This window comes from Mesoplodon mirus, assembly GCF_964341445.2.
Source record: "Mesoplodon mirus genome assembly, chromosome: 7".
Taxonomy (NCBI): Eukaryota; Metazoa; Chordata; class Mammalia; order Artiodactyla; family Ziphiidae; genus Mesoplodon; species Mesoplodon mirus.
In genome coordinates this window covers 65,473,363-65,487,006 of record NC_138983.1, presented here as the reverse complement: position 1 = coordinate 65,487,006, position 13,644 = coordinate 65,473,363, and the positions used below count along the sequence as shown (strand labels likewise).

Below are 13,644 nucleotides of genomic sequence, written 5' to 3'. Positions count from 1 at the left end.
TAATTTCTGCATGGAAAGTTATGTAACAGGGAAAGTCAAAAGGCAAATGACAAACTGAGAAAGAATATGTGCAATGACCCCATCATACAGCCCCCTGACGTTTTGCTGGGACATTAGCAGTGCTTCTTTTTAATGTGCATACTCTTCACCTGGAATCTTGCTAAAGTCAAGATTCTAGTTTGGCAGGCCTGGAGTGGGGGTCTCAGAGTCTGCATCTCTAACAGGCTCCTGGGAATACCAAGTAGCTAAATTTTACAGAACTTTTCAAATTAAAGAGACATGGGGCCAGAACTGAGTAGGGCTCAGATACCTCATAAGAATCACTTGGGAAGGTTTCAGAACCTTGGTCCAAACTTCACCATTGGATATTCTGATTTAGAAGATCCAAGCTTGAACAGGAGGAGTCAGTATTTTTTTTTTAACTCCCCAGGTGACAAAGATATTCAGCCTGGTTTGAAATCCAGTGGACAAGATCGTCTGAGTCCCTTCCTGATCTTTTCTGTGCTCTGAATACTACAGAGAGACATGTTTGAACTGGTAGTTTAAAACCACTTCTTTTCCACCCCCAGACCTCCCTCCCCTACCCACACATCACCTTCCTGCAGCCTTGTCCTAACATATTCTCCTCTCACAACAAAGGCTGACAAAAGTACAGGAGCAGAGCAAAGGAGGCCCACAAGCATGGGTAAGGGGCATCCCGGTGATGGTTTACCCAGTCGCTGTTTAACCAGTTATTGGCTGTGTGCTCCTGGGTTAGCCTCCTAATCTCCTGGCCTGTATTTCCTCACTTATACAAACCAAGTTGTTGTGAGGGTTTAAATAAGGTAATCTATTAAAAGAACTGTGGAAATTGTAAAACATCATGTAAACATTAGATGTTTTTCCTAGATGTGACATTGGGAACACACCTGTCTAAACCTGAACCCCTCATGTCCATGTCCCAACAAATTTCTACGTTGTCCCCCTTTCCAATCCCTTCTCAATTTAAAGAAAAAAAAGTTCTCCAGGTTTCCACTTTCTAAATATACAAACTAAACACTATGAACAAAACAGGTAGAACATAAATACTAAAAACAGAACTACCATATGACCCAGCAATTCCACTCCTGGGCATACAACCAAAAAACACTAATTGGAAAAGATACATGCACCCCAATGTTCATAGCAGCATTATTTGCAATTGCCAAGACATGGAAGCAACTTAAGTATCCATCAACAGATGAATGGATAAAGAAGATATGGTATGTGTGTGTATACACACATACAATGGAATACTACTACTCAGCCATAGAAAAAAAAGAATGAAATTTTGCCATTTGCAACAAGGTGGATGGGCTTGAAGGGCATTACGCTACATGAAATAAGTCAGAAAAAGACAAATACTGTACGATCTCACTTATATGTGAAATCTAAAAAATACAACAAACTAGTGAATATGACAGAAAGGAAAGACTCACAGACATAGAGAGCAAACTGGTGGTTACCAGTGGGGAGAGGGAAAGGGGCAGGGGCAGTATAGGGGTAGGGGATTAAGAGGTACAAACTATTATGTATAAAATAAGCTACAAGGATATATTGCACAACATGGGGAATACAGCCAATATTTTACAATAACTATAGATGGAGTATAACCTTTAAAAACTGTGAATCACTTTCTTATATAATATTATACATTAATTATGTCAAAGAAAAAAAGGAGGAAGCTTCCAAACTTTCTCAGTTAAAAAAAAAAAAACCCGCAGGTAGAACGTGTTATATCAAGCCTAAACTAAAAATGGCTTCAAATCTGTAAAAGATGCCAACAAATACTGCATATGTCTCTTAATGTACATGGTAAGGGTTTTCCAAAACAAATTCTATCCTCTTTAACAACTTCTACTTTGCTATTTCTAAGTGTTAAGTCTCACCTAAATCTTCCTCCCTGCTCATTTATACTGCCACCCCCAATGCCCCCCAATCTGGGGAACAGCAGATGAAGCAGGCCTTTTGTTTCTGACACCATCCCCAGGGGCACACACACATCTTATAGGTCTCCTCAAGAGAGGCATTTGCTATTTAATCCATTTGCGAATAAAATGAACCTGGAAGGTTCCCTGACAGAGGAAGCTTGAAGCACGTGCACAATATACACACTGGATTTATCATCAGGAAGCATTTGCCAAAGGCCACTGAGCGCATGCTTTTCCACACTGATCAGAGATGGCAGGGGAGGAAGTGAAGGGTGGCGCCACTAGAAGGGACATCCAGGTCTAATGACACACCTGGCCTGCCTCCTTCCAGGTGCTCAGCCAACCAGAACTCCTCAGTGCCCCAAGGGTATGACTGGAAAAATTCCTCACCTGCCACATTTGAACCAAGCCCCCGTACGACCTAAACCACATGGCAAACCAGGCAGCAGAAAGGCCTACATAAGGCCTGGAAATGTTCCAGTCTGAAACACAGGTTAGGAGGGTAACCCTATTGTTACTACCTGGTTAGCTCCCTCAGACAGAATCCATACTGGAGAACTGGGTCCAGGACAGCAGCCCTGCCTTGCAGACCAAGCAGAAGCTGTGTGCTCTCACACTCAGTAGGGCCTCTCCAGAACACCACACAGGGCTTATTTCCCAGCAAACTAGTTGGCCAGAGACCATTTGGTTTCAATTAACAGAAACCCACTCCCATTAACCTAAGGGGGAAAAAAAAAAAAGAAGGGTAGGGGAACGTGGGTTCATTATAAGGCCAAGGCGTCTATCAGATGACCCCGAATCAGGAACTGCAGCCAGCCCTCATGGGAAATGGAAACCAGGAAATGGAAAACCATCCGGAAATGAGACTATTCCCAAGGTCTCTCATCTCCTCCTCTGCACAACAGCTTTGTTGTTTTCTCTCTGCAAATCAGTTTTAATTCTATGCTTCTGTGTACCCATGGGTCAAACATCTACTCCCCAGTTAGCTTTTCCCTGAACTGTAGGGTGAGCATCAAAGACCAACTAGGATTGCTGTCTCAATCCCAAAAGATTCAGGAGAGAGAGTTCAACTCAGCTCGGATCAGACAGCCCTCTTTGATCCAAACATCAGAGAGAAGGTGGGTAAGTTGGTCTAACTATAGAGGATATCTACCTGTCTGGCACAATTACAACAAATGACAATATAAATGACAACAGCTTAATGAACTCTGACCTTTGTTAAAGCCACAAGGTTTCCAAAGGTACCATCTTGTCTTCTTATCATCACTCCAAGGAAGCACAGCTGTACAGCCAGATCCTCAAATAACAGATAAATGTCTTCTTTGTAGTTTGCCTGTTGGTTGCTTGGGTCGGAGAAAAAAAGCACTTTGTTGTTATCAAATAGGAATTTATTTCTGGCGCCTCCTTTCCTCTTTACAGGAGGGTTCTCAGCAGAAATCTTGCCTGGAAACAGGCAGAACCCGGCAGTATACAAAACTGTCCTTGAATCATGAATGCAGAGGTAGGGGAGAGACACAGTCATGGTAGAGAAATACACACACAGAACTAAAGCCTTCTGGGGCAGGCACACTAAAAATAGTTTTCCATAGGAAGATCTGTTCCGTGTAAAGGTTAAGCAAGGCTCCTTCCTTCCTTACAAAAGTATCTGGGTTTTTCATAAAGTAGACCCAAAGAGTCCATCAGTGGGGGGTCTACTTCACCTAGGGCAACAAACACATTCCTCCCAGATCATGGGCTGCTCTGTGTGGTTGCTAATAAGATAATCTGTTACAGGAGGCTTACAAATCCATTTACATTGATTTTAATTAATGAATCAATCCCTGAGCCTGAACAACTTGGTCCAGAGAGGGTAAGCAATTCAAGATTCAATCTGCACTCCCAGCCTGAAAGCTACATTAAAAAGAAATTAACTCTCAGATCAATGCAGGACAAATAAAAATAACTGGGTTTGTATCTCTTACAACATAAGAAAGAATCTCTTCCAAGTTTAGACAGTTACTCTTCACACATTAATAAGGGGAATATATTTTCAGTGATTTCCTAACAAACTCACCTAGGATTAAGGGGGTTTTTTGGGACAAGCCTGAAATCTGGAAAACCAAAGTCAGATATTATGACTCTCAGTCCAACCTCTGAAATGAAGCTGAGTCCAACTTTCTCAAAAACTCATCAGAACCTCTCAGCTCAGACTGAAGTTGAATAGAGAATTACCCAAATACAAACGACCAGTAAGAACAAAGTGGCACCCACCAGCCTGGCTGTGCTCTGAATCAGCCAGGCTTCATTAAGAAGGCAGGCAAACTTCTGCATTTGCTTTTACTTTATCCTTTACAAAGGCTGAAATAGAATTTGACCTTTCTGAGCTATCGCTAACTATGAATTGGAAACAAGCTCAATTTAAAAGACGGCATCAATATGTGACTTCTCATCGGTTCATTTTTCTCTTCTCTTTCCTCATCTTTTTTCACAGGGTTTGTCTACCCACTCTATTTTTAGACTCCTATCAGACCTTCCAATGACTCCATGTAAACCTAGTGGAAAAAAGTCTAGTTTCAGTCCCACTTTCTCAAATCCTCCAGCTGGCCAACACCAATGAGCATCGGAGAAGAACATCAGAGTTAATAACTGAAAACGCATCACACTCAATTTTAATTTTTTTTAAGATGGAAAAAGTTCATAAGCTCACCAGCAAACCGTAAAGCAGCAGAGAGACACCAGCCTGAGTCTGCCCCGACTTATGAAGGCAGACAAGGGGTGGGGGGGGCTGCTCATAAAAGAGAATAAATACATACAGGGTGTGGAGACCCATGACTTTGGGAGGCAGCATTTCACGTTTCTCCCACACTCTTTACAATATTTAATAAAAGAGTTATCACATTTATTTTGAAGTCAGTAAGACTGACCTGAAACACTGCAAAAGGAGTTTAAAAAAAAAAGACCCTGTACATAAGGAAGTAAACTGCAAGAAAAAGCAAGAGCGAGAGAGCCAGGCCAGAGCTTGAGCGGGCTGGCACTCATGTGTTCTCTCTCTCTCCCTCCCTCCCTCCCTCCCTCCCTCTTTCCCTTTCTTTCTCTCTCTCCCTTCTCTGTCTCCCAACTAGGCGAGCAAAACAAAAGAAGTTGATACTTCAGCTATGCATATGGACTCCAGAGCTTTCTGCCCCTAATGTCTGCTTGCATGCCCTCAAGTTTTAGGATTCACTGGACTCTTAACTAAAGCTCCCTGAAACATTTCCTGTGCATTTCTGGGGGCACCTCGGCGGACCCAGCCAGCTGCCTTTCCTGGCTGAGTTGCGCAGGGCAGGGTATGCCAATGCAGCCTGACATTCAGAGCAAGACCACAAATTATAAACAGTTTCAGTAAATTGACTTGAGTGTCTTTGTTCCTCAGACATACATCTTTCTACCACTTACAAAGGCAGGCAGCGGAACCTAACCACCAATGCGACTATAGCCAGGACTGGGAAAGGAAGTTATTGAAGCCTGGATTTCCTGCTTTTGCTTGTAGCCAAGAACTATGAGGCTTGTAGTGGTTTCAGGAACTGACTCATCTAATGATTCATGGATAAGATACTGCTTTTAATACGTTTCTGACCCTAAGACTCAGGAACTTGAAAACCAATCTGAACCTATGCTTCACTCTTATTTGCAAACGACTATTCACAGCAAAATAAACAGGAGGACAATGGTTAATGAAACAATGAAAACATCACACCAAGGGCAGGAAAAGCAGAATGTGGACGCCACATTTGAAGCCATGATCAAAAGCCTAATCTGTGGGCTGTGACTTGATAGCATCCAAACTTCCCCAAAGTGAATAACAGGTGGGATGAGGTTTATTTTTAGATATCATTCCCCTAGATGTAAAAATAGATTTAGCACAGCAATATTTTAACTCAGGCGCATCTGGGGTTGTGAGTCTAAATACCCAAGATGGAAAGCAGCATGTAGCTCTAAATTTAACTGCTACAGTTGCAAACCAGGGAAAGAGTTCAGGGTTAGCTGACCAATGAGTAATGGGTAATAAAGGACTCAGGGTGGAACTCACTCTCTTAAATCAGCCTCTACAGGAAGACTGCAATTCAGTATTTCCACCCATCCTCTGACCAGTCTTCTCTTTCCCCCCTCCACACACATCACACACAGGCACATCAGTCCTGAAAAGCAAAACTCTCTAAAAGTAGAGTCAGAAGCTGGCACCTCTAGCTGCTCCCCGTAACGGCCCCATAGATTCATTCATCATCAAGAAAGCCCACTAGCAAAAAGTTTTCAAGCCTCCCTGGCCCACCAATCCTTGGGTTTTCCCTGCCCCTCCTCCTAGGGGCATTAAGAACAGGACCAGTTTCAGGGGTGGCTTTCAAACCGTTTACAGGTTTCAACACCAGTCCAGTCACAGAGGGAAGGGGGAAAAGAAGACAAAAATGGCAGGGGAGAGGGGGAGGGGGGCCACGGGGGATGGAAGAAGCAGTAAGACTAGTTGACCAGGCAAGGCCAAAGTGCAAGGGCTGCCTGGCAGGCCCTGCCCAGCTGGGCTCCTCCAACAGATTTACTGACATGACGTCAGTGGCTCCAGTCCAGCTTTTCTTTGGTAGCTTTTACCACTTGCCTCCCCTGTATTAGGGAGCCACAGGACCATAAAGAAAATTCCCATTGTGAAACGAGTTTAACCTCGGGGCACAGAGGCCTGCCTGTAAATTATAGGGCTCCTCACCCTCTCTCTGTGCCCCTGGAGGAAGGGGAAGGGAATAAACCCCGACTCTACTGTACTTTTCATAACACAGAGGAACCATTAAATGAAGCTTGCTGCCTTTGAAAAAAAAAAGGAGGGGGGGCGGTGGGAAGGGGTGTGGTAGGGATATTAAATGAGTATACAAAGTTTCACAGGACAGGATGCTGGTTAATTTCTCAGGGATGTCATGAATGATGATAATTTCAGTACTACTCACTCATTCTGTTGTGAGGCTGTGTTGGCTGGACTGTGAATGCATACGGCTTTGTTTCACCAACAAAACAAAAAAGTATTACTGAAACTGAAACTCCAGGCCTGAATGGAACCTCTGAAGAGAGCACTGTAGATGTATTTAAAATGAGATTTTCTTTTGGCCTAGGTGCATATTCTGTGATGCACGAACAGGGGCATCAAACAATTTCCAAAAATCAAAGACAGAAATTACTAAAAATAAGTCTAATAGGAGACTCATTAAACAAAAAACACTCATTTTAGACTTAAAGGCTTACTATTGTATTCCCACAACAGCAGAATAGCCGTGTTCCATCTAGGACTCCAGTGCATAAAGCTGCCTAAAACTAGAGCTTTAAAATTTTTTAGCTTATAAAAATAATGTATTAGTGATAAATTCTTTAAATGAGTGAGAGATTAAATATATTCTATTTTAAACACTTTAGAAGAGAAAGGTACAAAACTTAATTCAACCAGTATTTATTCAAACACATGTGTGTAAATTGACCCCAACAATATCATCAAAATATAGCTTGCAGTCTGAATGGCTCAGAGTGGTAATAAGATAAGGAATCTCTCACCTTCTGGTTATTTAAACAAGGCACAGAACAAACCATCAGGGAGACAGGACTGAAAGCAATGATTAAAGTCTTCTGTGAAGCCTAAATTAATGTGAGCTTTGGCCTTCAAGATGAGACTGAGGGGTGTGTGACAGAGACCCTATCCAAGTTGTAGCTCTGAAATAGCATTTCCCATTAAAAGAAACCAAGCTCTGTAGAAATGGTTCATTCTAAATCCAAGAATACAAAAGACACAGGATAGCAAGGAAGCTGCTATCAATAAGGGTCACATCAAAAGGACACAGGAGCCAACTAAAGAAACTCGCACTGCCCAAAGATTGTACAATTTGAGCATCAATAGGAAGAGGAAACTACACGGAGTCAAAAACATCCGACAGGGCTTCCCTGGTGGCGCAGTGGTTGGGAGTTCGCCTGCCGATGCAGGGGACGCGGGTTCGTGCCCCAGTCTAGGAAGATCCCACATGCCGCGGAGTGGCTGGGCCCGTGAGCCGTGGCCGCTGAGCCTCCACGTCCGGAGCCTGTGCTCCGCAACGGGAGAGGCCCCAACAGTGAGAGGCCCGTGTACCACGCAAAAAAAAAAAAAAAAAAAAAAAAAATCCGACAATTTTAAATCCACGATTGCATAATGATATTCAAACAAACAAACAAACAAACAAAAGAAACCACATACCTGCCTTTTCTGTACAACTATATGCCAGGTTAACCAAACAGTTGAGGATAGAAAGTTTCTATAAGAGTATTTTGGCTAATAAATGAAGTAGGAATGAGAGAACTGGAATATGACCAGTTTACGAAGCCCATATGAAACAACAGATATAGGCAGAGATCATAAATCAGTGGCTAACACACAAAGAAAGAGACAACTGGACATCCGTGCCTCCTGGTGGATTGCTAGTTATGGAATATTCCTGCCTTAAAAAACAAAACATTAAACCTCAAACAGACCAAGCTTCTAGGTCTAAATTCCAATTTATAGGAGATAAAGAGGATAGTGGAGCATGATAAACAGCACTAAGAGAATGCAACTGCAAAATCCAGAATGAGCGAAACTCGACAAGAGAAACAGGCTTTTATAAACACATCACCCGCAAGGGGGAATAAAGGAGGGAAGAGATCTTCAAAGAGTTTTATGAAACAGAACCACCAAAGATAACCTTTGATCTTGTTTGGACCCTGACTTAAACAAACCAACTATGGAAAAACAGTGATGAGACAATCAAGGAAAACTAAACAGCCACTAGATATTTTACATTAAGGAATTATTATTAAAATATTGGCGTGATGATATTAGAGTTGGTGTTTTTTAAAAAGAGTTATATTTTTAAAATACATACTAAACCTTTACAGATAAAATGGTATGACATCTGGGATTGTTTCAAAATAATCTAGTGGAAAAGGAACCAGGGATTTAGAAGAAACAAGAATGGCCACGGGGTGACGATTGTTGCTAAGTCATGATGGTCCAGGGACGTTCACTGCCCTCTACTATACTGAACTTTTCATAATAAAAATTTTGAAAATCTAAAATAAATAAAAATAAGGCACTGCTCCTGTCCCCCTCCTTCAAAAAGACAGAAAGGTGCTAAGAGAAGAGATACTTGGCACTCTAAGTCATGGCTACTGGGTGATGTAATAACAGCCATAATTATAATTGGCAGATAACGTTAATGAGACACTCTGCCAGGCATCGTGCTAACCCTCACTATAACCCATGAGAAAGGCACTACTATGTCCATTTTACAGGTGAGAAACTGGGTTCAAAAAAAATAAAGAGGTTGCCCAAGCTCAAACAGGTAAGTGGAAGAAATGTATGTAATTCCACAAATTCAAAAATGTAATGAGAATCAGGATGAGTTACGTCTTTTCAAAATAGTTACCGGAAATGCCGGTAACTCCCTAAGTCAAGAGATCCTACGCTCTCCAACGTGAAAGACAGCAGAATCAAGAAGTGGTGCTTTGCTGATGACCATTTTTGGTGAAACCTAGGAAACTGAAGGGGCAGTCTCTTTAAGATCTCAAAGTGATAAAAGCAGAGGAGAAAGGGTGAAAGAAGTGGACGGCACGTGTGTGTGTCTGTGTGGCTGTGTGTGTGTCTGTGTGGCTGTGTGTGTGAAAATATGAAAGCAAAAGGGAAATTGTCTGAAGAGAGAAAAACAACAGAGCAGGAAATCCAGCAAGAAGGGAAGCTGGAAAAAAGCTTAAAACTAAACCCAAAGGAGGAAGATGGAAAAGCAAATAAATGAGCTCCTGTCAGACTGGTCCATTCTGGTTAGGACAAAACCCTCAGGATCCTGGACAGAGAACTGGAGGACAGAGGAAGCAGGAGACTTCAGAATGGGTTGGGGCAACCAATGGAGAAGCTCACTGTGGGCCATTCCATCATATTTTACTTATTCTTTTAATTTTTATTTTTCAGATAAGGAGACAGAGGCCCAGAGAGACTAAATAATTTTCCCCAATACCTCTCAGCCAATAAGCAGAACAGGGACTGGAACCTGGGTCTGACTTCAAAGCCATGCTTTTATATTTGCTTAATATATATAGCACTAGAGAGATCTACACAACATTAGGGCAACACCAAAATGGCCAACAGCAGAGGTACCCGAAAGGCACTGGGAAATATATGACAACTCTAAGAAGGGGGCAAACCAGTACAGGGAAGGAGGGGAAGACAGGAGCACAAGTCCTAGGAACTGGCCATCAGTGCCCCAACCTCTTCTGGCCCAGAGTCAGCAGAATTAGGTGAACAACAGTAAGACAGTATCAACTATCCCACAACCTTCCACTAAAAACCAACCATGACACCAAAGATGGGTAGCAACCCCATTAGCAATCCCATTTCAAAGTCCCTGCTGTCGGGGCTTCCCTGGTGGCACAGTGGTTGAGAGTCCGCCTGCCGATGCAGGGGACACGGGTTCATGCCGCGGTCCAGGAAGATCCCACATGCCGCAGAGCGGCTGGGCCCGTGAGCCATGGCCGCTGAGCCTGCGCGTCTGGAGCCTGTGCTCCGCAACGGGAGGGGCCACAACAGTGAGAGGCCCGCGTACGGCAAAAAAAAAAAAAAGTCCCTGCTGTCTATTTCAGAGACCTGATTACTAAGGGCTCTAAAGAAAGCAGTTAACTCTCTTTTCCCTTCTGCCCCTGCCACTGTCCATCACACATCACTGCCTAAAACATATTTTCCAGCTGGTCACCTGGGTGCGGAGGGGAGAAATTCACCCCATCTCCCTAGTTCCCAAGTACTCCCAAAGGTCATCTACCTAAAAACCCTACCCCCAACATGGAGGCATTTCCATATCCAGGCCTTCAGGGTGGTAGAGGGGGATAACTTACTCTGCCTGCAGGCCAACAAGAGCACATTCCAAAGGAAAACCAGATAAACTGGCAGGTCCAGTTCCAGGCTCCCAAACCAGATCAGCTTCTTGCCAGAGCCCCCAACAAAACTATAGAGCAGTTTAGATCAACCCAGACCCCAGACAGCCTCTCATTTTCAAATAACCAGTCTGAGAGGTGAGGCGTTCTGGGTCCCCACAGTCTTTGAAGACTGACACTAAAGTGGGGAGGTGATCTTGCCCCCTCTCAAGAAGATGAATGACTAAGGTGGGCCAGTTCCCCTAGGAAAGGCTTGAGTGGGTCACACCTAACATCTTAGGACCTTAGCCACAGGTTTGTTTTGAAAATAGAGTAAAATGGGCCACCAAGAACACAAAACAAAATAAAGTATTAAGAAGTCTGCCTTTTCTGCACAAATACACCAAAAGAGGGGAAGTCTACCTTGTTTCAGTGTCACAATCTAAACACCATTCAAATGCCACAGGTGACTTAATATGCAGTCTTTTTTAGCCTGGCAGTCGTGAAGTCACACAGATCTAGGAACTGGCTTCAAATTTTGGTCCCCATTGCACTGGCTGTGTGACCTTGAGCAGGTTACTAAACCTCTCTTGAGATTCACTTTCTTCAACCACAAATAAAGCTCTCAGGTTTAAATTAAGGTAATGCTGAAGAATGGGCTTACGACAGAACCTGGCCTGTCAGCCTTCCTTTCTTATCCAAATTCTCCCAGGGTGGCCTGGGAATTAGCACAACTGAGAGAAGAGTTAAGGAATAGACTCAGCAGTACTGCTCCTCCTCCATAAAGGGGAAGGGAGTGTGGGGTTGTGGACGGGATGACTCAGATAACAACACTGCTCCAGGACCTTTTGGCCTAAGGCTCTCACATTTTCTCTCTTTAATCTAAAGCTCGGCTCAAAAGCAGGCTGGATCATATTCCCAGAAAGAGAAAGCAAAGATTTTCAAGTGACTTGCCCAAGGTCACAGGGAGAGCCAAGACCAAGGGCTATACAACCCACACAGCTGGAAGTGGAGGGACCAAGACCCCAGCCCTGGGAAGACCCTCAAATGCCTTCTCCCGGTGAACCACCCCAACAAGGAAACAGTTCTCCCAATTCTCAACAGCAAAGGCCAGAAGCCATTCTTTCAAACTGAACACCTGCCCAAGTTACTGCCTAAAGCACATGATAAAATAACTAAATGAATAGTGTTGTTAAAAGAATCACCTGGAATTGAGCAGTGTCATTACAATTATTTTTGGTTTTAGGCAAAGTACTAAAATTTCTTAAATTTCTAAGATTCCACTCCATTTTCCCTCTGTATCCACAGGTTCCAAATCCGCATTCAACCAATCTCAAATCGAAAATATTTGAGGAAAAAAAAAAGAATTCCAGGAAGTTCAAAAAAACCCAAAACTTGAAATATGCCACAAGCTGGTAACTATTTACATTTAGTATTTACACTGTATTTACAACTATCCACATGGCACTTACATTTGTATTAGGTATTATAAGTAATCTATACAGATAATTTAAAGTATACAGGAGGATGTGTGTAGGTTATATACAAATACTACACCGTTTTACAGAAGGGACTTGAGCATCCGAGGATTTTGGTATCCACAGAGGTCCTGGAACCAATCCCCTGTGGATACTGGGTCCAATGTATTTCGGCACATCATAGGACATCATTACAGTCTCCCAAACAACAAAGATAAGCAAGTTTGAAACTAAGAATGTCAAGAGCGCCAAAACTACAGGTTTTAAAATCTGTAATCTGAAATCCCCAAATTTCACACAGTACAAAACTTTCAGAATTCCACTGGGAAAAACTTCTAAATTGAACTTTGCAAGTCCGAAAGGAAATGAACCAGTGCTGAATCATTCCCATGAATGATGAGAATTGTTTTTTTAATTCATTATGAATTGATCCACAGAATAGCAGAGGGTTTGAAACAATTTGGTTGAAGCTAGCAGAGGTTTATAGGAAAAGTTGTTCTCTGAAACTCCCCTCTATTGAAGCTCAGAAACAGCCTGGGACGCTCCAAGAATAACACTGTTATGAGCTCAATGTCAGGGTACCTCAAAAGTCTCCTCCTTGAGATTTTCCTCTCTATTCTGCTTAATTAAAGGGAGTCAGCGAGTTTCCTCAACAGTTCCTATTCGTAGGATGACCATATCACTTATCTTCCAAACCGGGGCATTTTGACAGTGAAAGAGGGCGCAATTAAGGCTGCGCCACAAGCAGCCCAAACCAGGACTGCACCAGGCCAGAAGTTACCCAGCCACAAGGAATGGTAGAGAACAATCCTTTAGAAATACAAGTGGATAAAAACTACCACAAACATTATTATGAGGAAGACAGTGCGCATCTGGTAGGAGGACCCAGCAATAAATTAAAAGTTAAAATTAAGAAAAAAATGGGCAGGGGGGAGGGAGACGCAAGAGGGAGGGGATATGGGGATATATGTATATGTATAGCTGATTCACTTTGTTATAAAGCAGAAATTAACATACCATTGTGAAGCAATTATACTCCAATAAAGATGTTTTAAAAAAAGAAAAAAGAACAGGGCTTCCCTGGTGGCGCAGTGGTTGAGAGTCCGCCTGCCGATGCAGGGGACACGGGTTCGTGCCCCGGTATGGGAAGATCCCACATGCCACGGAGCAGCTGGGCCTGTGAGCCATGGCCATTGAGCCTGTGCGTCCGGAGCCTGTGCTCCGCAAAGGGAGAGGCCACAACAGTGAGAGGCCCACATACCGCAAAAAAAAAAGAAAGAAAGAAAAAAAGAAAAAAGAAGAAAGTGGGCAGAGTAGAACCTGAA

General features: G+C 43.0%; 1 protein-coding gene across 9 annotated transcripts in view; it reads right to left on the bottom strand.

The window, feature by feature from the left end:
- TEAD1 (TEA domain transcription factor 1) overlaps window positions 1-13,644 on the bottom strand; it is a 268,659-nt gene that overhangs the window by 243,035 nt on the left and 11,980 nt on the right. For 6 of the 9 annotated variants that reach the window (XM_082627122.1, XM_082627123.1, XM_082627125.1 and 3 more), the window contains one exon: window positions 3,163-3,292. The exons of the other annotated variants lie outside the window; for them this stretch is intronic. In XM_082627122.1, coding sequence (XP_082483248.1) covers window positions 3,163-3,292 — 130 coding nt within the window. The remainder of the gene's footprint in view (window positions 1-3,162; window positions 3,293-13,644) is intronic. 9 annotated transcript variants of the gene reach the window in all.